General features: G+C 34.8%; 3 protein-coding genes across 14 annotated transcripts in view; 2 read left to right on the top strand and 1 right to left on the bottom strand.

Moving 5' to 3' along the window:
• Nucleotides 1-155: 155 nt before the first annotated feature.
• stard14 (START domain containing 14) lies at nt 156-7545 on the top strand. 2 transcript variants are annotated; one of them, XM_087279941.1, is made up of 7 exons: nt 156-266; nt 443-629; nt 975-1122; nt 1406-1509; nt 3383-3500; nt 3579-3631; nt 6211-7545. In XM_087279941.1, exons 2-7 carry the CDS (start codon nt 444-446, stop codon nt 6415-6417), a joined length of 816 nt encoding a protein of 271 aa, XP_087136067.1. In that variant the 5' UTR covers nt 156-266; nt 443; the 3' UTR covers nt 6418-7545.
• A 1942-nt stretch (nt 7546-9487) lies between these two features.
• On the bottom strand, nt 9488-13680 carry pdzd11 (PDZ domain containing 11). Of its 3 annotated transcripts, none has more exon segments than NM_212957.3 (6): nt 9488-10249; nt 12587-12647; nt 12755-12853; nt 12930-13070; nt 13160-13262; nt 13633-13663. In NM_212957.3, coding segments are annotated over 5 exon segments (429 nt in total). In that variant the 5' UTR covers nt 13253-13262; nt 13633-13663; the 3' UTR covers nt 9488-10214.
• Nucleotides 13681-17107: 3427 nt separating this feature from the next.
• gdpd2 (glycerophosphodiester phosphodiesterase domain containing 2) overlaps nt 17108-27180 on the top strand; it is a 32270-nt gene continuing 22197 nt past the window's right edge. For 3 of the 9 annotated variants that reach the window (XR_015507643.1, XM_087281774.1, XM_087281776.1), the window contains exons 1-3: nt 17166-17263; nt 20043-20108; nt 23582-23797. Coding sequence is in view for 4 of the 9 variants with exons in the window: in XM_087281774.1 (XP_087137900.1) it covers nt 23723-23797 (75 nt within the window). In the remaining 5 variants the exon portion in view is untranslated. Of the gene's footprint in view, nt 17264-20042; nt 20109-23581; nt 23798-25976; nt 26038-27180 lie in introns of all 9 variants that reach the window. The other 6 variants (XM_087281778.1, XM_087281780.1, XM_087281779.1 and 3 more) reach the window with 3 other exon arrangements.

The following is a 27180-nucleotide window of genomic DNA, read 5'->3' as shown; positions in this document are numbered from 1 at the left end:
CAGTTATGAATTAATCATGTAAATCGAATCAGTGAGACCACTGGACCCACACCTGAATGACCCATCAATATGGGCGTTTCGACACACCCGGTTTGTGGCAGTTTGTCTGCAGTTTTTCTTGAGTATAAATCAACGTAATGTCATTGTGTAAAATCACTGTCGTTCAGTACCGCTGGCTGCGCTCTGCTGGTTTTGTAACACGAATACACCTGTCCTACTTCCGGAAGCGGTGACGAGATTTTTCCACGCGCTTACGTCGACGCCAGGTAAGGAATTTGCGAAAAAATCTTGTCGAGCTTGAAATGTTAATCTGACTGCGACTACAATAAGCGCTGCTCATACTGAACAGAGACCAGAGATATCGAGTCTTGACACAAGCGACATCCCTCAGACGAATCTTGTACTTTCGCTGTGATTTTCATTGGTGAAATTGTCTTTTCAGAATGTCTCGCGGTTCAGGAATCCTTCCAGATGAATCCATGTTCGCTGAGTTCAAGAGACAATGCTTGTCTACGGAGAATTGGGTCAACAAGTATGATAAAAATGACATGGAGGTTTGGGTCGAGCAGGCCCCTTTATCTGCTTCTATTAACAACAAAGGAAACTACAGCAAAGTGCACAAAATCAGGGTAAGATGTTTGCCTACGTCTAATCAAACTGTTTATGGTGTGTGTGTGTGTGTGTAGGATTTTATATTGTTAAAGAGTACCTTAAACAGATTTTCAGCCTTTATACATATCAATATAATTGTCATTGATGAAGAAAATAATAAACTTTAGTAGTAGAAGTGACATAGCTACAGTACACCATAGTCTTATAGTGAGTTAGACATATATTATAAACAATTAAGTAGATTTTACTCAAAATATTTTATTTTCTGCATCACATATATTAAATTTCAGTTTATTTACATGTCATGTGTAGCTACTGCTGCCATAACAACACACATGCAAATGCCTTTGTTTCCAATACAGTGTCAAATAAACATAAAGGATGTATCTGCTGCCACCATGTATGATGTTCTTCATGACGGCCAGTACCGGAAAACATGGGACCCTACCATGCTGGAGAGTTTTGACATCGCCCGTCTGGCTCATAATGCTGATGTGGGCTACTATTCATGTGAGTCACGTGTTCAGTGTTGTATCTGTAGCAGTTTGAAACCTTATGTTGAGAGTTATTCTATAATGTTTGATGATAGTTATTTGAATAGTCCTCAAGCTCTTGTTCTTCTAATGTGACTGCAGTAACGGCTGAAGATAAGGCTACTGGGAGCATGTTTTTGTGTGTATTTATAGTCAACACCAGGATAGCTTTGTTCCTCTTTTTTTCTTTCCCAGTCAGTAAAAGCTATTTATAGACCTACGGGCTGTAAAAAGACTTTATTTTTCTACTTAATTCACAGGGATTTGTCCGAAACCATTGAAAAACAGAGATGTGGTGACCCTGCGCTCATGGCAGGCGTCTGAAAATGAGTATGTGATCATTAACTTCTCAGTGAAACATCCGGTACGTCTTTTATTTGCTTACACCTTCTTTTATCATTATGCACAGTCATAAATAGGTTGTAGACTTAAAATGAGAAAAATAATGACTTTCAAACAGATTTCAACCCATAAAACTTATGTCAATTTAAAAATATTCTAACACTGAGTATTTTAAACATTTTATTTTCATTAATTAGGATTTGATTGGTCATTTTGAGATGCACCATTTTATTGTTGTCAATGTTATTGCCAGATTTTTGATCAATTTATTATTTTTTGCATATCAGCTAAAGCTTGAAAAATGCTTGTTTAACACTAAACAGAGTACACTGTAAAACCCAAAAAGTTAAGGTAACTCAAACCGTTTGAGGAAACCGGCTGCAACAACCCATTTAAGTTCAAAAACTAATCCTAATGAGTACTGTGAAGTTAATCCATTTGAGTAAGTGAAGCAATTCGAGCACAGTAAAACCCGATAAATGAATAGAACTCAAACCAACTGAGTACTGTAAAACCTAATAAGTAAAGGCAACTCAAACCGTTTGAGGAAACCAATAGCTACAAACAAGTTAAAAAACTGATCTATATGAGTGCAGTGAGCTTACTCCATTTAAGTTGAAGTAATGAGGTATTTAAATGACTCATTACCTTCAACACTGAGTTCAAAACTCTTTTCAAATGAGTTTTATTAAAAGTATTTTCACGTTTTGTGTAATCTGTTGAGAAGTTGGTAACAACAGCCAGTAAGTTGTTGGCAATAAAACTAAAGAGCATTGATGGTAAATGCAAAGAAAGAGAACTAATTAAGGCTACCATAATTGTCAATGACTACGTTCACATGGACGTCAATAATTGAATCATTTGCCTTAATCTGAATAAGACAATAATATGATTAAGGTGTTTACATGAGTTGCTTTTTGAATGTTCTTTTCATGATCCCGTTTTACATGTTATAGCACATATTTTGATTAACGTCATTGCGTCAATACGCTATCCACGTTTCCTTCGGAGTTTCATGTAATTTTGGGTGTTTCATTTTTCCTTTTCGACTTTTACTGCAGTTTGGCACTTTCACTTTCATTCATGAACATTTCATGCATCCCTGCTGTGAAAAACAAGATATTGAATGCGAGTATGAACTGCTGGAAGAGTGTTGTTTTAATGGAATTTCATATCGCACACCTAATATTTTGCAGTGTGTGTGTCTGTGGTCCTTCACTGACTCAGTAGGTGCAGAGAATAGTATCAAACAGCCCTGTGTGTATAGAATATACTGTCACAAATCGCAGCAAAAAGTCCTACTTGTCCAATAGTCCAATAGTTTGAATAAGGTGTTTACATGTCTGCACTTCAATAACACGTCTAAAATCGGCATACTCCACATGTCTTAATTTGATTTTTCTTAAGTTCAATGTTGACCTTAATCAGATTAAGTTAATCAAATTGCTGTTTACATGGTGGACTCTTAATCAGAGTATTGTCTTAATTATATTAAAAACAGATTATTGGTGTCCATGTAAAAATACTCAATGATGAGAGACATCCTTTATCCAACACATTCCAATTGTTACCATCAGGCCGTTGATATTGTGTTCCCAGATGTGTAAGAAATAGGAAAAATTTATCATTTATACCCCAAGCAATTAAGTTTTAAATTCATCCTCCCTCAGTAGCAGTTACATATATATATATGCAAAATGTGAAAGGTCAGAAGTCTCGGTGAGTGTATCCTGGACATGAAATTTCTCTACGGGGACAAATAAAGTACTAACTAATTAAACCAATGTATGTGTTTTGAACTTGATCATTTCTACTATAGTTAAACAGATTTATTGGTAGTTGATTAAAATGAGTTGCATCTTTAATAAACACATGTTTTTTATTGTAATTTTAAGAAATATCCTCCACGAAAGGATCTCGTGAGGGCCGTTTCCCTAATGACCGGTTACCTGATCAAACCAACAGGGCCCCAAAGCTGCACTTTCACATACCTCTCACAAGCTGATCCTAAAGGTATGAACACATTCAGCACTTCTTTCATTTACATCGGACATTTGCATTGTTTTCTGAAGATTTTTTTCTTCTTTTTAGGGTCTCTTCCGAAGTGGGTTGTCAACAAAGCATCTCAGGTCCTGGCTCCAAAAGTAAGTAGACATGTTTGTGTGTTTGTGATGATTCAGGGGCTGTTCTCTGTGAGGATGCGTGTGTTTAAGGATTGTGAAATCACAGTGGTTGCCATGGTAAAGCTGCTGGAAGATCTTGTACTGAAGACGCTCACGCAGCACTAGCTGTGCCAATGTGAAACTAGTTTATCTTGTTCTGCTGGTAGGCAGCATGACTACAGCCGTTTTTTTTTTTTTCATTTACAGAGAAGAAAGTCACTAGGACTCATATTAAATCACATCTGATCTTTAATAATCATTTGTTCATCACAATCCTGACTAGGCATAGGCTGGTATGAGAGTCTGACGACATGATAACCTTGAATAGAAATATCACGGTAGTGTGATTACTGCTCTGAAATATGTTCAAAAAACATAAACTTGCATATACCTTAGAAGTGACATAACAGGAAATTATAGCAGTTTTTAAAGCATGACTTTTCCAAACTACGGTAAACCTTGAAACCAGTTATCGTCCCATGCCTAATCTTGACACAGGAAGCAATTGCATTTTGAACTTTGGAAATGTTCTTTTTTTTCTGTCGTTTTCGATTATTCCTGCTCATGGTATGACTGTTTGCAGTCTTCACAGTATCTCTGTTCAAAGTGCACACTGATAACGTCGTTTATACATCACACTTGCCGTGATGTACACCATTATAACAATGAGGTGTTTGTTTTTCTGCTGATCATTGATCAGGTGACAAAAACTGGTTTAAAACCTCCTTTAAAAGACATCTCTTATAGGCTACGTGAATATATATATATTATTAACTTGATATTTTATATATTTATTTAAATGTGTACTGGTAAAATCTAAGTCTGGATCGTTACACACTTCACAAATTGCAGGTTGTTTTATTATTTATTTATGTAGATGACGTTATATGAGTTTGCGTGAGTTTCCTCCATGTGCTTCGGTGTCCCCCACAAGTCCAATGACATGCGCTATAGGTAAATTGCGTAAGCTGTAGTGTGTGTGTGTGTGTGTGTGTGTGTGTGTGTGTGTGTGTGTGTGTGTGTGTGTGTGTGTGTGTGTGTATGTCCTGGTCCTCCAGGTTGGGGTTGAATGTTGGGCTAATGACCCACCTCGTAAAAATTTGATGTTTCAAAAGACCAAAATGGTGTGGCTAAATATCAACTTCGATATAAACGTCTCTGGGAGTAAGTAAAATGTAAGTCCTTTTGTTAATTCAATTTAATGTGGACACCAAATCAGGATGTCTTTATCTCTACATGGTGCTACAATGTTACTTTTTAAAGTATAATGATGATTTTTATTCTTTTATGATTACTCAACTACTTTGTCTATATTAAACCAAACGGCAGGTCATTCACATTAAATTTCGTTTTATGGGCAGTATTGCACAAGTGATACACTGTAAATGAGCAGCTTTCTGTATTTTGTGATTCATGGAAAAGTAAAAAAACAAAGTGACGTTTATTAACATTTTTTAGCAGTTTAAATGGATGTATTGTCTGGGATGGTGTTGTGTGATTACAGTACAAATACCTTATAATAAACTGCAGTAAATCATTTCTCTTTATTTTATTTCTTATATCAGTGTATCAGCAGGGTCTTAAAATGTCTTTAATCTCTAAAGCTAATTTTACGGCCTTAAAAAGTCCTAAATCTACAGAAATATTGTGTTGTAGGTCCTAAACAGGTCTTAATTTTCCTTTGTTCATGTATAGCTATCCAATCTCACCATTAACGCCCAAACAATCACCAACAATTCATCTTAATAAAACTCTTAACTTTTTATTTGCTAAAAGCATTTAGTTACTTTCCTTACAGTAACATGTTTAGGTTCTACATTTATTTACTCCTGAGGAAACTGACCTGACTTGTATATTTCATTATTATTATTATTCATTCATTTTCTTGTCGGCTTAGTCCCTTTATTAATCCGGGGTCGTTTTTGCGCAGCGGATGCCCTTCCAGCCTCAACCCATCTCTGGGTAAATTATTATTATTTTATTATTAAATATATTACATTTTAATAATTTTTAAAAGGGCAAGTGAAAATGTTTTCTAACTGGGATATTTAAAAAAAAATCCTTAGAGCTAAGCCCTATAGAAGTTTAAAAGTTCAATCAAAACGGTCCTAAAAATGTCTTAAATCTAACTTGATGAGACCTGCAGAAACCCTATTGTATTATTTCAAACTAATAAATGTCAATAAAAGTCACTTTGTTAAACTGTAGAGATGAATTTTCAACATCAAAAGTGGACAGAGCAGAGATCAAGATCCCATAACGCAATTCACAACCGTAAATAAACAGAAAACACATGTGAATCACAAAACACAGAAATGAACAGATATTTTTTACTGTACTTGATGTTGCCAAGTCAGAATCCAGAAATGCTGCTTATTTATAGTAACACTTGAACAAAAAAGACTTGCTGCAATTTGAGTCACTGCACTTCTAGAAAATGAGGTAAAACTTGATTCTGTCACATTGTTTGGGTTACACAAGACTGAAGAAAACGGCCAAAGTTCAGTGTCACTTCCGGCGATACCAGTGCCACTCCTTCATTCTCTTCTGTCATTCCTCAGGTGTTGAGAAGCGCTCATAAAGCTGGACAAAACTACCCTGCCTGGAAAGCAGCAAACTCTCCAGATCATAAGCCATGGCTGTACCCCATCCAGAGCGAACTGGCCATGATGGACCCCGCAGAGCTGTCCATCCAGCGCGGAGACTCGCTCGAGAACGTGGATGAGAGCTCGACCAGAGACGCTCAAGAGAACGAGGACAGCAGCTAAAAATGACTTCAAACTGAGAAGAAAAGAAAAAAAAAGAGCAGACGGTTTGTAGCTCTGGTCCAGTTACCTCACACCACACTTCTATTCCTCCCTCCTGCTCGCAGAGTAGATGTTTACAATCACAGCACATCCAATTATCCACACTAGAGGTTCTTACGCCATCAATGGTGCTCGAAAAAGAGGAATCACTATGCAGCTCTAATTCCTAATTTAGTTTAATACCATTCTGAAGGTGGTTCATTTTCGTGAATGACCTTTTTGCTTTGTAATTTATTATTAGATGGTTTGATGAAGCCACACCTAAGTGGTGTTAATGGCAGTTGAATAGCTTGTAAGTAGTCAAACATGTTTAATATTTCTTTTAAGTCTCCGTGTTTTGGGAGAGGCTCTCCTGCAATGCCATTCTTTGTTTGCATATTTATATCCGTGCGTCTTTTAAATGAGGTGTGTGTTTGTGCGTGTGATAATGAGTGACACCAAGCAACAATGAGAGAACCTGTGTTTTGTGGCCTTGTAATAAGAGCGAAGCAGACCAAAACATGAAGTAGTATTACCTCAGGATTTATTACTTGAAGTGGTATTTGTTCATTTGCCTGTAACAGGCAGAGGGATAGTGAAGAAACTGATTGATGGAGCTGTCCTGTGCTTTACACTTATGTCTTTAGAGGAGTAGTTCAGCCAAAACTGACAATTTTATAATTTCCTCGCCCTTTACAGGTGTTTGGGTTTCTTTTGTTGAACACAAAAGTCCTTTTTAGATAGATAGAATCCTGTAACCATTGACTCAATGAATACCGTCTTCAGCATTCTGCAAGATATCTTCTTTTGTGTTCAACAGCATAAAGAAATTCATAACGGTTTGTAACCATGTAAGTAAATGGTGAGGTAGTTTGTGGGTGAACTATCTCTTTAATTTGACAGCAGTGCATTCATGCAAAGGCATTTGTCAGGACAGTCGGGTTGCAAAGTTGCCTGTATTTATTACAGATGTTTTCATTCTGAGGAAGGATGGATGTGTAGATTTGAGTTTGGGAACTTGAATTTCATATGTATGAAGTCCTAACTCACTGAAGGGTAATATGGTTTTGTACATTCACTATTTTAAATAAATTATATTGTTCTTTTGAAGGCTTTTTGTTTCATTCATTGTTCTTAATAAGATTGTTTATTGATTTTGGAAGGTATATTTAGTGCACTGCGCATTATTAGTTTACATAATCATTGTAGAATACCCAGCGTAGTGTCTGCATGTCCACCAATCTGTGACAAAAGTCTAGTCGCCTATCCAAGTTTTAGGAACAACAAATAATACTTTGACTTCTAGTTGATGATTTGTATCAGAAGTGGCTTATATGAAAGGCAAAGGCCTCTAGATTAATATTGTGCATGACTCCCATGAGCTTGGACGACTGCATCCATACATCTCTGCAATGACTCAAGTAACTCATTAATAAAGTCATCTGGAATGGCAAAGAAAATGTTCTTGCAGGACTCACAGAGTTCATCAAGATTCTTTGGATTCATCTTCAATGCCTCCTCCTTCATCTTACCCCAGACATGCTCACTAACGTTCATGTCTGGTGACAGTGCTGGCCAATCTTGGAGCACCTTGACCTTTTTTGCTGTCAGGAACTTTGATGTGGAGACTGAAGTATGAGAAGGAGCGCTATCCTGCTGCAGAATTCGCCCTCTTTTGTGGTTAGTAATGTAATGGGCAGCACAAATGTCTTGATACCTCAGGCTGTTGATGTTGTCATCCACTCTATAGATCTCTCGCACATCACCATACTGAGTGTAAGCCCAAACCATGATTTATCCTTCACCAAACTTGACTGATTACTATGAAATTCTTGGATCCATGGAGGTACCAATATGTCTTCTGAAGTATTTGTGATGATTGGGATGCAGCTCAACAGATGATTTATCAGAAAAATCTACTTTCTGCCACTTTTGCAAATGATCAACTAGATGTCAAGTTATTATTTGTTGCTCTTACAACTGGGATAGACGACAAGACTTTTGTCAAGTAGTGTAGATTAACTTTACTAACACTAACACAAGTTGCCATTTCTGAGATTATAATATTTACTTCTTACACCCTTCCACACACCTTTTTCCGTATGTAGAAATTTACTTCTTACACCCTTCCACACACCTTTTTCCGTATGTAGAAATTAATTTTTTTTCTTTTTTTTTTAATCAAAATTAATTTTTTTGTTTATTTTTTCTGGACTCAATAAAAATATATATTTTCTATAGGATGTTTACAATATTATGTTTGTGCATATACTTTAGTCAGTACTAAAGCCAAATCTGGAGCTAATCTAACAAAATAACTTACGATAATGATTAAAAAATTAGTAGACCAAATGTATATGTTAGGGAAAAATATTAAAGACATTTTAAAAAGAGCAAAAAATAAATAAAAATGTTGGTGTTAAATTTTGTAGTTTGTAATTTAAAAATGTATATTTAGCATGAATATAAATGTATTATCTTTCCAATTCTAAAAACAATTGTTGGCTAAAATATTATTTAATAAATATATCTGTTAAATAAATCTGTTTTGTTTAAATGCACCAAAATATAGGACCTATATTCACCGAGAAATAGATAAAAATATTTATTTTCAAAATGGGGTGTACTCAGTTATGCTGAGCATGCAAAACATGTAAGCAATACATTTTGTAACAAAACAGTCCATTTAATTAAATCCGCAAACAGTATTTATTAGCTTATGGGGAAAATAATCTCAATGTAGTTTATTATTATTATTATTATTATTAGAAATATATTCTACTGGACAATAGTATAATCCTGTCCACAGAACTCTTATTTTGCCGGAATGCCGAGAAGACGTTTCAGTTCTTGTGTAATAGTTTTTCCTAGCTTAAAATGGCAAAATACTCTTAGATGAAGTGACTGTCAAAGCAGTTCTGCATATGAACGTTCTTATAGTGAGATTGCAGATCCTGGAAACACCACGAGTGTCTAAACCAACACGCGCTTGAGTTTGTGTTTTAAACAGAACTTATTCATTCATTCGTGAAGACACACAAAACATGCAGACTTAAAATAGCCTTGAGAGGTTTAATATTCAGACACTAGTCCATATTGCAATAAGGTAAGTTTTACATCACTACATTTCTTTTATTCACCCAAAATTTGCCAATAGACGTTTTATGACTAGATCCTGCGATTCAGTCCAGGTTTCACCCATCAGAGAACATCATGGGATCCTACATATTTATTTGAAAAAATGTGGATAAATGGCATTTGGACATAAACTACACAGTGTATGTGCACAATTTAATGACATTTAACTAGTCAGTAGCAATGTGTTTTTCAGCAGGACATCAAAATGCTTATGCACGACTGAAATGTACTTAAAAAAGAAAAAGGTTTTAAAGAATACAAGATATATTAGTCATTATAACATCAGTCATTTTATAAACTAAATTACTCAGGAATTTCCCTTAGCCCTACACTTCTATATAGTTCTTTTAATAAATAAGACTTCTAGCATGTGTTTCTCTTCATGTCCCAAAGAATATGCTTGTTTTCGCAGATGAAAGCACACAAACAGGAGACGCATCTGGAAAAGCCAGCGCTAGATGTGAATCATCAAGGCATGTGCTGGAGTGTTTGAAGATGATTTCTTTGAGCAGTCTTTTAGGCAGAGAAAAGAGTTTGTGGGAGGAAGATGATGCAGAGGAGACGAGCCTTTCTCACTGACACACCAACGCCTCATCGCTGCGTCACGGCACTGCTGCGCTCCTGAAGGTCTACTCTGACACCTAGTGGACTGTCCTCTCCTTCTGCCGCTGGTAATCTGGAAACACATTCATGATGTCAAGCACAGCCAGAAACAGTCACTTGAAGGGAAAGTTCACCCAAAACTGAGGATTCAGTCATCGTTTGCTCACGCCTCACTCGTTCAGACCTGTTTGAGTTTCTTTTTTCTGTTGAACACAAAAAAGTTACTCTGAAAAAATGTTGGAAACCTGTAACCACTGAATTCCTTAGTATTTCCTATTATGAAAGTCAATGGTTACAGGTTTATGACATTCTTCCAATTATCTTATTTTGTGTTCAACAGAAAAAAGAAACTTATAAAGGTATGGAACCACTTGAGGGTCAGTAAGTTAAAACTTTTGACTGAGCCATCCTTTTAAGCCAGGGGTGTCTAAACTCGGGCCTCAAGGGCCAGTGTCCATGCAGATTTTAACTTGTCTCAACACACCAGCAAGAATGTTTCTAGAAAGCCTAGTAAGAGCTCAATTAGCAAGCCCAGCTTTGTCTGATTAGAGTTGGAACTAAACTTTGCAGAACACCGGCCCTCCAGGACTGAGTGTGGACACCCCTGTTTTAATTATTTTAACTAGACTAATGCAGTGGTTCTTGATATGATATAGCCCCCCATTCTCGCAGACATCTCCCAAAATATTTTTTCGTTCATTAATTCGTTTTCTTTTCAGCTTAGTCCCTTTATTAAATCAGGGGTCACCACAGCGTAATGAATCGCCAACTTATCCAGCATATGTTTTACGCAGCAGATGCCCTTTCAGCTGCAACCCAACACTAGGAAACACCCACACACTCTTGCATTTATACACATACACTATGGCCAATTTAGCTTATTCGATTCACCTATAGCGCATGTGTTTGGACTGTGTGGGAAACCAGAGCACCCGGAGGAAACCTGACCTAACACGGGGAAAACATGCAAACTTACACAGAAATCCCAACTGACCCAGCTGGGGCTCAAACCCTTGCTGTGGGGGGATCATGCTACCCACTGCGCCACCATGACGCCAACATATATATTTTTTTAAATATATTATCATACAGTTTCAGTATTTAAAAATTTGAATGTCAAATCATTATAGTTATTAAGTCATTTCATAACTACAGAGCGTCTAATAACTAACTGTAATTCTCTACTTCCATACTGAAGAATGAGTCCAGTTTCTTTTTTTTCTTTCCTCAGAGCAAAAACACAAACTTTCACACATTTTTGCCATGATTTACAGAAGACGTCTGCTAATATGACACTTAGTGAACCTAAAAATCTTTCATGAAGTTTTGTATACTTTGGCAGCACATATTTTATGTTTGAATAAGATGTGATTTTTGTATTATTCTTAGACATTTCTTCTATATTTAAAATAAAAATGTTAAAGAAATAGCTTTGTTTGCATGAAATAAGATCAAAATTATGTTATAAAAACTGCTGTGTTTTAGACATGTTTATATTAGTTTTTAAACAGTCAAAATCAATATTTGCTGAAATAACCCTGATTTTAATAAGAAACAAAAATCTGATTTTAACCCTTACATACAGTGGCCGAGAAAGCTTAACATGCTGCAATTTAAGAAAACTCATGCAATTACAAAAAACAACAGCAAATTGAGAAACGATCTTCATCTGTTTGACTGCACACACACTGCAAATCCTCACAACGCAAACACATTTTTAAAAAAACGTGCTACACTCTCACAACTCAAACAATTTGGCAAACGCACTGCATTTTCTCACAACACAACAGAAATGTTTCAAGTGGACCCAAAAATGTGACGGACACCGCTGTGCTGTGAGTATTGTCCGCGATAATGCTCAGTGAAGTTTTAGGTAATCTTTGAAAGATTTTTTTTCATATCCCGATTCCCGTGTCTTTAGTATTTATTAGCCTAAATAACCATAACCTAAATAGCTTGGTCCGTCATGTTTTAGGGTCCCCTTGAAACATTTTCGTTGTGTTGTGAGAAAATGCAGCGTGCTTGCATCTTTTACTATATGGCGTGTATTTGAATAGAGGTAAAGTTGGTTTTATTTTCGGATATTCAGACTTTCTCCTTAGTAATATAATTTCAGAAAAATATTCTTTGCAAATTGTAAATAGGGAAATCATATTAGCAACAAATGACTATCAAAGTACAACATTGTTCACAGTGAATTAGATAGTGTTACTGTTGTTTAGAAGTCATACTCGCATGCTAATTCAGATCGAATATTCAAAGTAACATGGTAAACAATATAGAGACTGCTAAATGAACGAATGTGCAAATATAAAACCAACTTTACCTCTATTGCATTTGATATTTGTTCTTCAAAACTGTAAAGGAAATGTCTGATTTGTCATGTCATATTAATTATTGTAATACTCACTGTAAGGGAAATATCGAACCTTCATCAAAATCTCTCTTGCTGTCTTTAAAATCTCCACTGCCTAGAAAACAAATCAAAGATTAGACCAATTGAGCTTAGAGGCACATCCATCCAGAGGCATATCCAGTCAGTGTTCTTCCGTTCGTAGACTGACAGGTCAGATCTTACCCTTGAATGCTCAATGTCTTGAAAGTCCACTTCATTGACAGAAAGCACCTGATCACCCTCCTGAAGTCCTGCCCTGTGGGCGTCTGAATCTGGCACCACCTGTCACAAACAACATACGATTAAGTCAATTGTTTAAATAGACAAACAAGTTTTTAACTAGCACAGCTGAACTCACCTTTGAAATGAATATGCCAAGCTGCGAGGCTTTTCCTCCACGGATATTGAAGCCCAGCTGTGCACCAGGGGGCTTTTTTAACACTATAGTGCGAGGTAGGAACTGGGCGAGCTCATTGTTATAGTCAGGGTGATGAATCCTCTGATTACAAAGAAGAAAGATGATAATTAGGATTTATGTTTGATTACAAATGATAAGATTAAATGAAGTGCACTAGTAGTGTTCAGTACTTCTTGTGGAGGGATCCATGCAGGAGGGTTTTCATAGGAGGGAAGAAACACTACCGGCAGCTGATAATCATCATACGGAATCTTCTGGTCCATGTTTGTCGAGCTGGACGTGAGAAAAAAATCAATAGCGTCATGATGTCATTAATCCTCTTTACAATAAAACAATACAGGCTTGGTTATAGCTATAAAGAGTTATGAAAGATGTATTTAAAAATTATTGTAGTGATTTTAGTATAGAATTATTCAAATGGATGTAAATTCACTCTCTGTGGTTCTCATTGTACAATGAGCTACAGTAGGCTAGCTTGCTAACACACATCAATAAACACAAGATGCGATGAGCACCAGCGTAATAAATTCTCAAATGTTGCGCGAATAAACTAAGGTTATAAACACGCTTAAACTAAAATCTAAAACAACGAGTATATGCCGCTTCTTTTGCTCTGCAGTTTTGTTTTTGTCTGTCAACTCACCAGAACACATTGAGTCGAGTGAACCTTTAGCCCCGCCCTTCCGCTGATGACGTCAGCACGTTTTTCTTTTCATAGGAAAGCAACAAAATATAAACTTATGGTTAATGAGAGATTTGTAAGTCAAGGGGGGATATTAAAGCCAAAACTGAAGGATTGTCACGTTTAGTATACACGGCTCTTGCATTCGATGCTCCACTTTTATGCTCCACTAAATGCTCCACATTTAGTCATAAAAGAGGTGGATAATTTTTTGTTCAATTTGATATGAAGGAGCACACCACATTATTTAAAGAAGACAATTTTGTGCAGGCCACTTGAAGATAGTGGTCACCATGTTGTTAACTTCAACACCGTATAGGCTATTTAAAAACAAATAGATTAAGAATTGCCTGAATAAAGGCAAAATTTGGAGCATCATCCCTGAATTAGTTTTTGACCAGGTGGAGGGTTTAGAATTATTTTAAGGTGTGATTTTGATATTAACAAGGTGCCAATAAAACGTTCCTCTTTTCATTAACGGGTATGTTTACTATGGATGCTTATTTACAAGCATATTTTTTCTCCACATAAATCAGTGCTCTATAACCTTTGTTATACAGTGATGTATAACAAATGGATAACCTTTAAAAATAAATCTTTATTTTATAGAAATTGGTACAGTAATGATATTATATTGGTGCGACAATTATTCAAAAGTAATGGTCAATTTCTTTATTATTGTGATTACTGCCAAAGAATTTGCAATAGCATTTGATGCAGTTCCTGGTTGTCTTGTTCAGCTCTTATCTGGTATGTCCTCTAAATCCAACCTGTTACATACTAATTAGTTAAGTTATAATGGTGTGAAAATTATAGGCAATAAATTGAATAAGTTCTACATTTTAAAAGTTTTGCAGAACCACATTGTTGCCTAAATGCAAACCTTTTTGGAATTGCTTATTTGAGCAGATTGAGTGGTAAAAAGTTTGGAACTTGTCAAATAAATACTGTCTCACCAATAAAGTTAAAGAAGTGACAAACTAATCAAATTAATTTATACAGTGAAACAGGTTGTTAATTTTTTTTTAGAAACATTGAATCTGCGTGCACTTTTTGTGAATTATAAGAGGAATCCAGAATACGTCTGTTTTTTGAATGCACATATACACAAATGTTTTGGTTTGATGTTCAATATCTTTTATAGTTAAATCTAAAAAAAAAAATTAGAAATTAAGTTTTCTTGTAAAGGTAATTTTTTGACATAATAATAATAATAACAATAATAATAAAAAACTTTGGAGCAAAATTTGATTATTCATTTAATAATAATATGGGAAGTCCCATTTACACAAAAAAAAAATGGCCAAGAATAAACCTAGTGTTTTTGTTTAAAATTGATCTTAAAATTTAAACCATAAAATACATTTAAAATATTTTTAAGAAGCGATAAGGATGTATGCAAAAAGGATTTTTTTGAATAATTTTTCGTATGCGTATTTCTTGTAATTTATATATCCCCTGTAATTTTATTCATTTATTTTTTGTTTTTTATTCTCTATTGATTTGTTCCTTTGATGTTTGAAATAATGTAAAAACTGTATTCCTCAGTTTGTTTGTATGCTATTGTTCTTGTTATTCAATAATATTTGTTTTTCGGCCAGTTTCTTGTTGCAGTTCACTCCAGAGTGAGCGTGGACTCTGGGTCATTTCTCTGACAGAAGGCTCTTTATGCTCTCTGCTCAAGATCATCTTAAATCACGAATGCCTTGTTTGTAGTGTCAGGGTTAACTTTTTTTTCATATTTTAATTTGAAGGATATTCTGTTACACTGTAGACTTTTTGTTATGTGCCTGCTAAATAAGAAATCCACTGTAAAATATTAACCTTCCCTGAAAAAAACATCACTGAAATGTGCCAAAAACAGCCTCACTCATTGTTCACAAGTCTGGGCATTTTAGCATTAACAGAGTCAGAGGCAGTGTCACACTGTAGATATAATGTAATAATTAACATAGTACAGCAGTTGCCCACTGTGCTTCTGAAGCAAGCAGGTGGCATATTTGCAAAAATTGGAGTGATTAAACTGAAAACGTAATGCACCAGTTTGTTTACTGTCTCCAATCCTCCTCCTTTTGTAAAAACTTGAAGTTGTATGTCACATTTTTTTAAAACAATATATTTAGAAATGTACAATGTTTTGCTTGTCATAGAATGTCTTGTCATTATTATTTAGGCCCAGTATTAATGTATTATTATTATTATTATTATTATTATTATTATTATTAATGTGGTTAAAAATAAATCTATAATTTGCTTCTTTTTATTTTATGTATTTTCTTTTATTTTAATCCACTGATTTTAGTAATAAAACAGATGTTTAATTTCAGTTTATAAAATTCCTCTTTTTTAATTTTTTTATCTTATTTTCAAAATGACAATTTTCTTTTTTTTTCAAATTTATTTATTTATTTATTTATTTATTTATTTATTTATTTATTTATTTATTTATTTAAGAATGAAAATATACAACCACCATCAGGAGATCAATATAGATACAATAGAGGAAAAAGACAAGCTACATTAGCTGCAGAAAGAAAAAAAGACTAACAAAACAAAGAAAATATAAGTAAATTACAATTGTGTAAACGTGTATGAAAACAAATAAATCAAGGGCATTACAGGAAAGCTATCCAAATCTATTCAAAGTCAATATAGATGAGAGATCTGCATAAAGAATCTGACACATTTGTTACACATACAGAAAGATTTGAGCAGTCAACTTCAGTCAGAAACTGTCGAAAAGGGTTTGAAGCCATTTATTTTTGTTTGTGAAACACTTTCCCACTTAAGGTAAAAAAAAGTTGAAGATAAATTCTTTAGATTTATGTGCAGAATCTGAGTAATAAATAATTTCTGTTAAACTAAAAGATTGTCCAAAGGTAGTAGGAGTGTTTAAATAATTATACAGGTCAAACCAAAATTTCTGAACAAATTCACACATACAAAATAAATTTATTGAAGTTCATCATCCTTACCACAAAATATACAATTACTCGGAATATCAACATATTTGGAAACAAATTAGTTAGCCGGATATATTTTATGCAATATTTTAAAACTTGATTTCTTTCGTTTTATTAGGAAGAAAGTATTTATAAAGCAGCAACCAAAACTTTTCTCCAGTCTATACTATTAATTACAGCAGCCCCTTTTGCCTCGCGGAACAATACAGTTCAGATTTCTTTTCAAATGACGTGATGGCGTTCTTCGATGCGCATGCTGTTGATGAACCAAAAAGGCATTTTTTTTACTGAACGACTAAGAGAATATTGCGTATTTACAGACATAAGGTTATATTATTTAGCTAAATATGAACTATTATCAGTTATGATACACTAAAGGTTGCTTCTTTATTCGAAAGCTCTTTGATTGACGCGGTTTGAGTGCCCTCTATCGGACGCGAGTGGAACATTCCACCACTGTCCCCTCTCTCTCCAATAGTATGTTCCTGCACTCAGGGAACGTGGAGCCTCATTCATTGTTACCGCCTCATTAATATTCTCTCAGCGGGGAGTTGGAGTGCAGAGACCGTTCAAATGTGCTGAAGTTTGAGAGGCTGAATGGGATTTCGCTGTCACATCGTTTTTAGCAGGTAAGGAAGTCATATTCATGTATAAATTCAGTCTATTCTCTCGAACTTATCTGTTCTGGTCTCCTGTTTTTAAAAGAATTCATCAGGTGTGCTTCAGCGATTTAAGTAAATCATATTAGGATTTACGTTTAACGTTTAACGTTTTTCATGTAAGCAAACGTAAATATTTACTTTATATCTCGAATTATGTTAAGGTTGATAACTTTTCTCTTCTAGTGATAATTATTTTCTGCAATTTGGATTTTTCTTTTGAGAGAAATAGCCCCCTTCGTGGCTGTGTTAAGACACATTTAACCTGAAATATGTTTACCCTTGGGTTAAAAATGTGCCATGATGTCAGTGAAGTGCTGATGAAGATTAAGGGGTTTAAATTAACTTCAGTCTGAGTTGAAAGCTCTTACATAATGACAGCTGGACATAAACTCATTTTTTGTGGCATAAAGCAGTGTTTATTTAGTTTTTAATAATGTATGTCAAAATGAGCATATGCCTTTGTGTATCAGCAATCTGTAGCTAACGTTAAACTGAAAGAAAGTGAAATAATGTGGTCTGTTAATTAGTTCAGTTTTATGTTATTTCATAGCAGAGATTAAACATGCACTGTGTTGAACTGAACAGTGTTGAATCTAAACAACCCGATTGTCTGATATATATGCAGGATTTACATATTGTTTTGCATAGGCTGCTTTTCATATTGTTTAATAAGTACACTTTAATAAAAAGTTCCTACGCTTACATCAGCTACTTTTTATCATAGTTTTGCTTTATGAGCACATGCATTTTTTTTCTTTCTTGTGTTTTTGTGTAAACTTTTACTGCAAAAAATAATACATTTTGTCCACATGTGAACCCTAATTTTTCTCCCACTAATATTTTATTGATGAAACATGAAGTCGAAATATTCTTCATTGAGAAATTGTTGGTAAATTTAACAAACAATTTACAAAGACAGTAATTTAATGATGAATTAAACTTGATAATTGGAAGTATAACATACAGCAAATTTATTTTTTATTTGCAGCTTTGAAAAATCTTTTTGCAGAAGAAAATTTCCCAGAAGAACTTTTGCATTTTGTCCCTAAGTCTTTTAAGATATTACCTATTCAACAAACTTTAGTTTTTTTTAGAGTAATGATTTACAACAGCAATAAAACGTTCATAGGCTTATATTAGCTACTTTCAATCACAGTTTTGCTTTATGAGCACATTAATTTTTTCTTTCATGTATTTCTGTGTTGCACTAAGTTTGCTCTGACTGTAAAGATCCACATGTAATAATAATAGTAATAATAATAACAATAGTAATAATAATGCATTTCATTTGAAGGTGCATTTTTTGACACTCAAGGTCACTGTACAAGACGGCACGCAAGAACAGTCAGTTCAAATAACAACACAATATAAAAGTCAATAGAATACAATACAGTTTTAAAAAGAGTTGAAGAGAGTAGGTCGTTCTAAACATATGTGTTTTAAGGACTGGTGTGAAGACTAATTCTTCACTCTTCCCCATTTTTTACTGTTGAAAAATGAAGTAAACTTCACAAACAGTTTGCAAACCTAAAAAGACAGTAGCACAATGAATTAAACTTAAAAATTGGAAGTAGAACATGAGATTTTTATTTATTTTTTATTTGCAACTTTGAAAAATCATTTTGCAATGTTTTGCCCTGACGGATCTCATTTGATTTGCTCATTTGATCGGGAAATGTCCTCAAGTCTGGATTTGAACTCGGGACGCCCTGAAGTGCTACAGCACCATACATCAATGCGCTAACGACTATTGCGCCAACACAATTCTCTTATAGAGAAGAAAATATATAGATATTTTATTTTACACAATGATTTTCTCAAACAAAATTTGTATGTTTTTTCAACTTCAGGAGCTGACCAGGCCAAAAAATAAACAAAACAATTTAAATCTAATTCAAATCTAAATTTAAATTCCCTCTAACTTACCTATTTTCAGCTAAGGAAAAGAAAAGAAAACACGCTTTGTTATCTAACTCCTTTGTCCACAAAAACAATCAATAAAAAAGGTAACATTTGTCGTGGAATAAATAAATTAAATAATCATAATAACAACAACAATACTACTAATAATAGTAGTAATAATAATAACAATAATAATAATCAATAAAAAATAATTAGTTGTGGAGTTTATTGATCTTGGTTAATTAGCATACAAACATTATTGTAGTTCATGTTAGCTTAAGTGCTTTACATAATATTGCAGATACAACTTTTAGTTATGAATTACATTTTTTTGAAGTAAATACTAGGGATTATAAATACTTAATAACTAACTTATTGCTTTTTCTGCAGTTTAATATTAATAATCAATTATCATTTTTTAGTTTTGCCGTTCTACAATGCATTTTATTGTTCCCCAGTTCCCAGGTGAAAATGAAAGCACTCAGATTCTTGTAATGAAAGAATACCAGTATAATGAAATTGTTCCACTCTGTTAGATTAAGTCTCCTTGTCGGATAAATTACATTCAGACACCAGATCCTGGCAGAAAATTTCTCTTTTGTCTGGTGTCCCTACAGCCCGTCAAAACAATTGTGTAATACATACCCAAAATCTGTTCAGTCCTCAAAACCTAGAGATGAATTGATGATTAAAATGAGCAGAGTGTGTTTAAAAACTTAATCTAATCAGCGTAAGCGCTATAATAAGAAACCAAGCAAATAGCAATGAAAAATTACACTGTAAAACTATTGTCCTGTGATGTGAAAAACCTTGAAATTGAGATATTTCTCTTATCTCTTAACAGTGAAAACAAATCCTCCCTCGAATCTACAATAAATCAAGACTCCCAAGCATGGCAAGAGCAAAGACAGTAAGTAATGAAATGCAAACTTAATACTAAAAAAAAACTTAATTAGTGAATGATTTAATTCTAAATTCTGGATTAAATGTTAACAGGGGATAATGATTATTAATAGATTAAAAGGAGAAAAGAATAAAATTAATTGGATTAAAATAAAACAAATAAATGGTTACCTTCTTAAAGCAACACAAACCGGTTTCAATCCTCAGATCTGTGTATTGGCTCAAGATCAGAGAGTATTTTTTTAGATGTTTTAGGAAGTAAGAAATATTTTTGTTAGACCCTTTGAACCATAATTCAATCAGAGGTCACACTGCAACAAAGACCCTTTGAAACAAGTGTAAATTCAAGCCATGAACTAAACAAAGAAGCTATTTTTGCTCTGTGATTTAAATGGCATCCAGTGTTGGATTGCGTTGTACAAAATGCAGAAAGACTGGATGACAACAGGTCATTTAATCACAAAAATAAGCTGCAATCTACTAGACTGACCTGAAACGAGGTTAAGTGACTTATTAAAGTGCTGCTATGCTTGTCTGTAGAGTGAGAACATCTGCTAAAGGCTTGACAAACAAATCTTTCTTCTTTGTCAAGTTTGAAGAACGCTTATCGCTGCGTTTTGTGAACCGTGTCCCCGCTGGCAAAAATACCAGCGGGAAACTCCTGTACAAACTAATATCTAGTCAGTGTGTAATGTTTCAACCAAGTTTTTGTAACACTTTTACTATGGTAGATTTGTATCCTTCATGCAGGAATACTTGATTTATGCTGCACTGTAGAGATCTTAGCAGGAATTGCGTTGACCCTGATAGACAGATACCCTTATATGTATATCAGCGAGTTAGATCTGACAGTTACCAAGAGCATCGGGATGTTTGGTCATGGTCTTATGAAACACAAAAGCATCTCCCTCTACCATTTTAAGATGAGATGTTCGCTCAGTGGTAATGTTTACCTGACTGACAGACTGTGTAGTAAAAAGGTTGGTTTTTACTATCATACAGAGCAGTTCATTCCGCTGTGGCGACCCCTGATAAATATGCGATAAAATGAATAAATGACTCTCATATTGTTTCAATCTTGTGAGGTATTCATTCATATTTAGAACAAAAATTGGCAGAAAAGTGGCAGAAGGTAGATTTTTCTGGTGAATCATCTGTTGAACAGCATCCCAATCATCACAAATACTGCACAAGACCTATTGGAAATTGCATGGACCCAAGATTGTTACAGAAATCAGTCAAGTTTGGTGAAGGAAAAAATCATGGTTTGGATTACATTCAGTATGGGGTTGTGCGAGAGGTCTGCAGAGTGGATGACAACATCAACAGTCTGAGGTGTCAAGACATTTTTGTTCTGCCCATTACATTACAAACCACAGGAGAGGGCGAATTCTTCAGAAGGATAGTGCTCCTTCTCATATTTCAACCTCCACATCAAGGTTCTTGAAAACAAAGGAGGTCAAGGTGCTCCAGGATTTGCCAGCCCAGTCACCAGACATGAACATTATTGAGCATGTGTGCAGTAAGAAGAAGGAGGCAAGATGAATCCAAAGAATCTTAATGAACTCTGGAAGTCCTGCAAGAACGATTTCTTTGCCATTCCAGATGAATTTATTAATAAGTTAATCGAGTCATTGCAGAGGTGGATGGATGCAGTCTTCCAAGCTCATAGGAGTCATACACAATATTCATTCTTTTTCCACTGCACCATGACTTTATATTCTATACTGTACATTACTTCTGTTCAGTGACAAGACTTTTGTCTAAGCAAAGTCAGACCTTACTGTCCTAATTAAATAATTTAAAATCAAGGCATGAGCATATTTTATTTTGGTAAAATCAGAGAGTAATCTAGAGGCCTTTGCCTTTTTATATAAGCCACTTCTGATACAAATGATCAACTAGAACATAAGTTATTAATTGCTGTTCCTAAAACTTGGATAGGCGACAAGACTTTTGTCAGGTAGTGTAGCCTTATTTGCGTGCAACAGAGAGTTATTAGTATTGAGGGTATAGTGAAATCTCTTTTAAATTCTTGTCATTGATGTATTTTTGGCTTTTGAATTTGGCATCTGCTAATTTCACCCTCACTCTGGTATGCTGATATTGCAAAACCGTTCTTTTACTTTAACTTGAAATATCATTATGTTTTCATTTCACAATGCATGATTATTAAAGGAATTTAATAATCACATTGCATGAGATTTCATACAATCCCCCTTATTAATATCATTATTTGCATTATTAGAGTTTGAAATAGCTGAATATTATAGTAGAGCGTTCAGATTATGATACACTGTAAAAATATCTTTTAATTAACCCTGTCCTGAATGATTAACATACGGGTGGCTTTCAAATTATTGACTTTTCTTCTTTATTCAAATTTGATGTAATATTTCCCCAGACATTTTATTTTGAGTGTACTGTTTTTGAATCACATTAGGTTATTAAATTCTAAATAGTGGGTTAATAACAAATGTACACAAATATATTATTGCATAGCTGTTTATTATTGTATAAGTCATGGCAACTTATTACCCCCATTCAGTAATTTAAATGACCAACAGAGTAAGTTTATAATTGTAAATTATTGTTAAACTTTTTAACATCTAAGGTAGTTGGTGCAAAGGTCAGGGTTTAATAATGCAATTTTAATGCCTGAATAAATAAATAAAAAACTAATTGTCATGCATATATGATGCAAGCTTAGATTAAATGCTCTTTAAAATCAGGACAAACATGCATTCAGCTAGCTGTATCCAAGGTTACATTTTTTTTCTATATGTGTTAAGAAGAGCAGAGGAATTTTCTTTAGATTTTTGTTACTCTAATATCCCACTTCTGTTGTGTCAACCATCTCCTTTAAGTTGCCGTTAGCGCTTAACAGACTGAATGTTTTGACATGTTTATCGGATCATGAGTTTCAATCCCATTGAAGCTAAATTAACCTGAGTTTCATAGCATTGCAGATTCTATTACATTTTATGCACAACATGTCAAAACTCTTTTTACTCGCTCAGCTATCTGATGTCAGTTGTTTATATTATTTGCAGCTTTATGTGTTTTAGCACTAAGCACATTTGATTAAAGTTAAGATTTTAAAACGTTAACACATATTTGCCATTATTAGGCAGTTAAGCTAAGCTGGAGGGAGCATTCCATCCTTTTATAAGAAATGAGTGAGTTATTTGAGATCTTTCTCACGGTTTATCTTGTCTTGCTTCAGGGCTTTTTGAAAGCCGCGAAACTACTCCTAGTAATTAAACTTAACCTTTCCATACCTTCCTTGCCATGTGACCAGAGTATCATCAACTACGTATCCATCGCTCTGCCACTCTCACACAAATACCCTAATTAGGGGACAAATCTTACTTTTCATGAATAACTAAGCCAGGAAATGTGAGCTCAGTTCTGTTTTGAGCTAAAAAAACAGGTGTCCTTGCATAACCACCATTTTATATTGTCTCTCCTCCTACTCAGTTTCAGGTGTGAAGAAGTGAGTCATTCCATATCCAAGCACCTGCACTAGAATACATGAGGAGTAACCTCCCTACATCCCGGACGTGACCCCCATTCATCTACGTACTTTCAGCTGGAATCATTTGATGTGGGAAAAACACAATGATCACTATGTTTCGAACCTGCCTGAGAGGGATCTACAGTTGCCACTGGAACCAGAGAAGTAATGAACAAAAAGTGAGTTAAATCAGGTTAAAAAAGTGATGCATCCATTCTCTCTTAGTATAATTTGCAGGCAGGGACTAGGGCTGGGTGATATGGCCAAAATGTCATATCCTGGTATTTTTAGAAGAAATGACGATATAAGATATCCGGTATTTTCCCATAAATGGTTACTTAACCATTTGACTGAGTTAAAGCCTTTTTTAAAACTATTAAACTGTTTTTTTTTTTAGCAAAATATAATTCAAATACAGCGGTTTCCCTCCCTGTTTACTAATAAACAGCTGCACAAAAAATAACAGCTGCACAAAAATCTTTGATAAATAAAGTACAGTACAGGTTTTTCTGCTGCTTAAAACTGTTGCACAACATTTTAAATTTTCTTTGATAAGTTAATACAGTGCAGGATTTTTTTACTGTTTAACTCTATACACAGCTCTACTGTGCTGCTGTGCAAATAACAAAGCAAATAGAGCCATAGAAAACAGAGCTACATTGTCAGAGCAAAAAAGCAACACTAGTAACAACAAAAAATATTGTAGGATAGAAAAAAACCCACATTGAATGTAAAGATGAAACGCACAGTGTTTTATGATGATTAAACAACAATTAATTCAGCCGTATATGTTTTTTAGTTACACATTTACATGTATGTATTGTGCAGAATTATTAAACAGTGCACATATCGAAGATATCTAAAGATAAGTCTTTCACTCCATGTAAAAAAACTACGCTTTTTCTTTTTGTTTTGGCTAAACTTGTATTACTAAATATTAAATGAGATAAAAATGAATAGGCTATAGATCTGAGAAGTAACGAAATTGTTTTTAGAGTACTGTGATGAAATACTGGTTAAGCATATAAATGTAAACAGTCATTATAACAGAGGAGAGAAATGCGAAGAACAGACGGTCGTGTAATAAATACTGAACTTATAATTGGTGAATATGAGGTGGTTTCACTTTTTTAAATGCGGTATACATTCGTCCCATTTTGGCGCTTTTAATTCTTTTGAACACATTTAAATGCTGCTTGTCACTTTGACAAGGCTTCTATGTTCGTTCTTGCTGTCAATTGCGAATGATCGAAAAAAGGTTTTGATAGCTGCAGGCGCTGTGTGACGTGCGTGCACACGAGGGGGAGTCAGATTTCGATACAACACAGGCACTGCATGTTCTTCCATGTTGCGTAAGCGATGGGTTGTTCTTGAATGATTCGTTCTTTTTGAACAAATCTTTTCGTGTGACTCAGGGAGTAAATCATTCATTTGTGCATGTGCACATTTGTGCAAGTGGAGCTCGCGTTCTACCTTGGAGTGGTGTTTCACGCAGAGTGTGCATGTGTGGCCTCAAACCAAATCGACATAATCGATATTGGATAATACTGCATCGCGTTGGGCAATCATATCGATATATATTCCTAGAACCCGATTTATCGCCCAGCCCTAGCAGGGACTAAAATGAGCACTCACTTATCTACAAAGTTGAGTAGAAGTATGTGTTAGTGAGTTTCGTCAGAGACATTAAATTCGAACAATGATTTATAGCGTAGTTTTGCTTTAAGCAATTATTCAATATTAAACACTGTGCTGAAGTTAAGGCTGCATGATACTGGGAAAACTGACATTGCGATATTTAGTTTTTCTGCATTTATTATAAATATAAATTGCGATATGTATAAAATATTGCAAAATGATCCTATTTGGAACAATCCTCAATTTATTGACCTTATTTTTCAATGTGGAAATGCGATCGTTTTTGCAACCCAGGCTCATTCCGAAAACGTACCTCTTTATCCATTACTGGAGAGCACCAAATACGTCCCAGTAGCTAAGTTTTTTGGCAGTATTTTTTGCAAATCCACTAGAGGCTGCTGTGTACGCTTTTTGATATCTCAAATTTCTCTTGCGAGTGCCATTCACACATACTGCCCTTAAACCCACCAGTGGCCACTGTCGACTGACTGACTAACTGACTAAAGCCTGGTTTATACTTCTGCATCAAGTTACCGGCGTAACCAACGGCGCATGCAACGCACATAGCTGTGCATTTATACTTCTGCGCGCTGTCACTGTTGGTCTGAATTAACACTTCCAAAAAGCTAGTTGGCAGTGAGGTGTTAATGCGTCTTTGTGTTGAGTTTATTTGCCTGTGTTTTGCTTTTGCTCTTTCTGAACGCTTCCGGGATGTACAAGTGGCTCAAACTCGCTCAATTGAGGCAGGAACCGGCAGACGTGCAACAACTTTAACTATGAGGTAAACACAAAACAAAACTTTACATTCGCAGCTCCTGCGCGACTCTCCACACTTGTAAACAATCGCTCCATTGGGCTTGCGCCGCTTGTGCGGCTCTTGGTCCCGCCCAGACTTGTCAGCGCTACCAAGCCAACCAATCACAGAGCTTGCACTACGCGTCGTTGCGACGGCGTAGGGCTATGCGTCAGTGCTGTGGCATACGTGTGCGCTTGATACAGAAGTATAAATCAGCCTTTATTGACCAATCAACCGATCCACCCTTCTACTTCCCTGAACCCAACAATTGTATTGATTGACCCACCCACCCACTTCCTTAAACCTAGCCAACAATTTTAAACAAACCATTAAACAAACTTTAAGGGTTTCAATGGTCATACTACTTGCTCTACAAACAAGTGGGTTAATGACTATACATAAAAAAGTAGAATAATATAATAAGGAAATTTCAATTTGCAACATCAAGCAGCAGAACAAGCTGTTTTTAACCTCTTAAAATCAATGGAAGTGAATAAGACCGGAAGTCCGCCCGCTCATACATAAAGAATAAGGTTAAAGTTGATTACAATGATTTGTAGGGGAGTTCATCTCCATAAAATATACAAAATAAATCAGATGAAAACAACTAAACAAAGATAAAAATAAAATAAACAAGGCTTTATGGTTTTTGCTGAAGTCTAACTGTATTGAAGTTGAAAGAGCTTCAATTATCAAATGTAAACTAACACTACATAGTCTTCATTGGATTAAATAATTAAGCACAATTGATCTTTGTTAAGGCGGTATGGTGACTCAGTAGTTAGCACTGTTGCCTCGCAGCAAGAAGGTCACTGGTTCGACTCATGGCTGGGACAGTTGGCATTTCTGCCATTTTAAATTTGTTATATAAACTAGTATTAATAATAATTACTAAAATAATTTAATTCATTCGCTTTTCATATATATATATTTCAGTTGGTTCTGCCTGAGTTTCTCATTATATTTAATTACACTTTTACATAATGCTGTAATATGCATAGTTTCTTGGCTGGTACAAAATAAATATGGCCAGTATGTTTTAATAATTAAAAGTCAGCAATTAAAAGACATGTTATTAGCTATTCAACTCTTACCAGTTCTGCTAGTTTTCACACTTGTTTTAATTAT

Source organism: Danio rerio, chromosome 14, assembly GCF_052040795.2.
Source record: "Danio rerio strain M-AB ecotype USA chromosome 14, GRCz13ab, whole genome shotgun sequence".
Lineage (NCBI taxonomy): Eukaryota > Metazoa > Chordata > Actinopteri > Cypriniformes > Danionidae > Danio > Danio rerio.
Note: the sequence above shows the minus strand (reverse complement) of the source record. Positions and strands in the feature narration are given on the sequence as shown.

Excerpts from the sequence above, each read along its gene's own strand:
- stard14 (XM_087279941.1), top strand. The coding sequence starts at position 444 with ATGTCTCGCGGTTCAGGAATCCTTCCAGATGAATCCATGTTCGCTGAG. Across the intron at positions 630-974 it reads GCAAAGTGCACAAAATCAGG|TGTCAAATAAACATAAAGGA; the intron begins GTAAGATGTTTG and ends TTTCCAATACAG. Across the intron at positions 1,510-3,382 it reads ACTTCTCAGTGAAACATCCG|AAATATCCTCCACGAAAGGA; the intron begins GTACGTCTTTTA and ends TGTAATTTTAAG.
- pdzd11 (XM_087280343.1), bottom strand. The coding sequence starts at position 13,252 with ATGGACCAGAAGATTCCGTATGATGATTATCAGCTGCCGGTAGTGTTT. Across the intron at positions 13,071-13,159 it reads CATGGATCCCTCCACAAGAA|AGGATTCATCACCCTGACTA; the intron begins GTACTGAACACT and ends CTTTGTAATCAG. Across the intron at positions 10,250-12,586 it reads GGTTCGATATTTCCCTTACA|ATTACCAGCGGCAGAAGGAG; the intron begins GTGAGTATTACA and ends ATGTGTTTCCAG.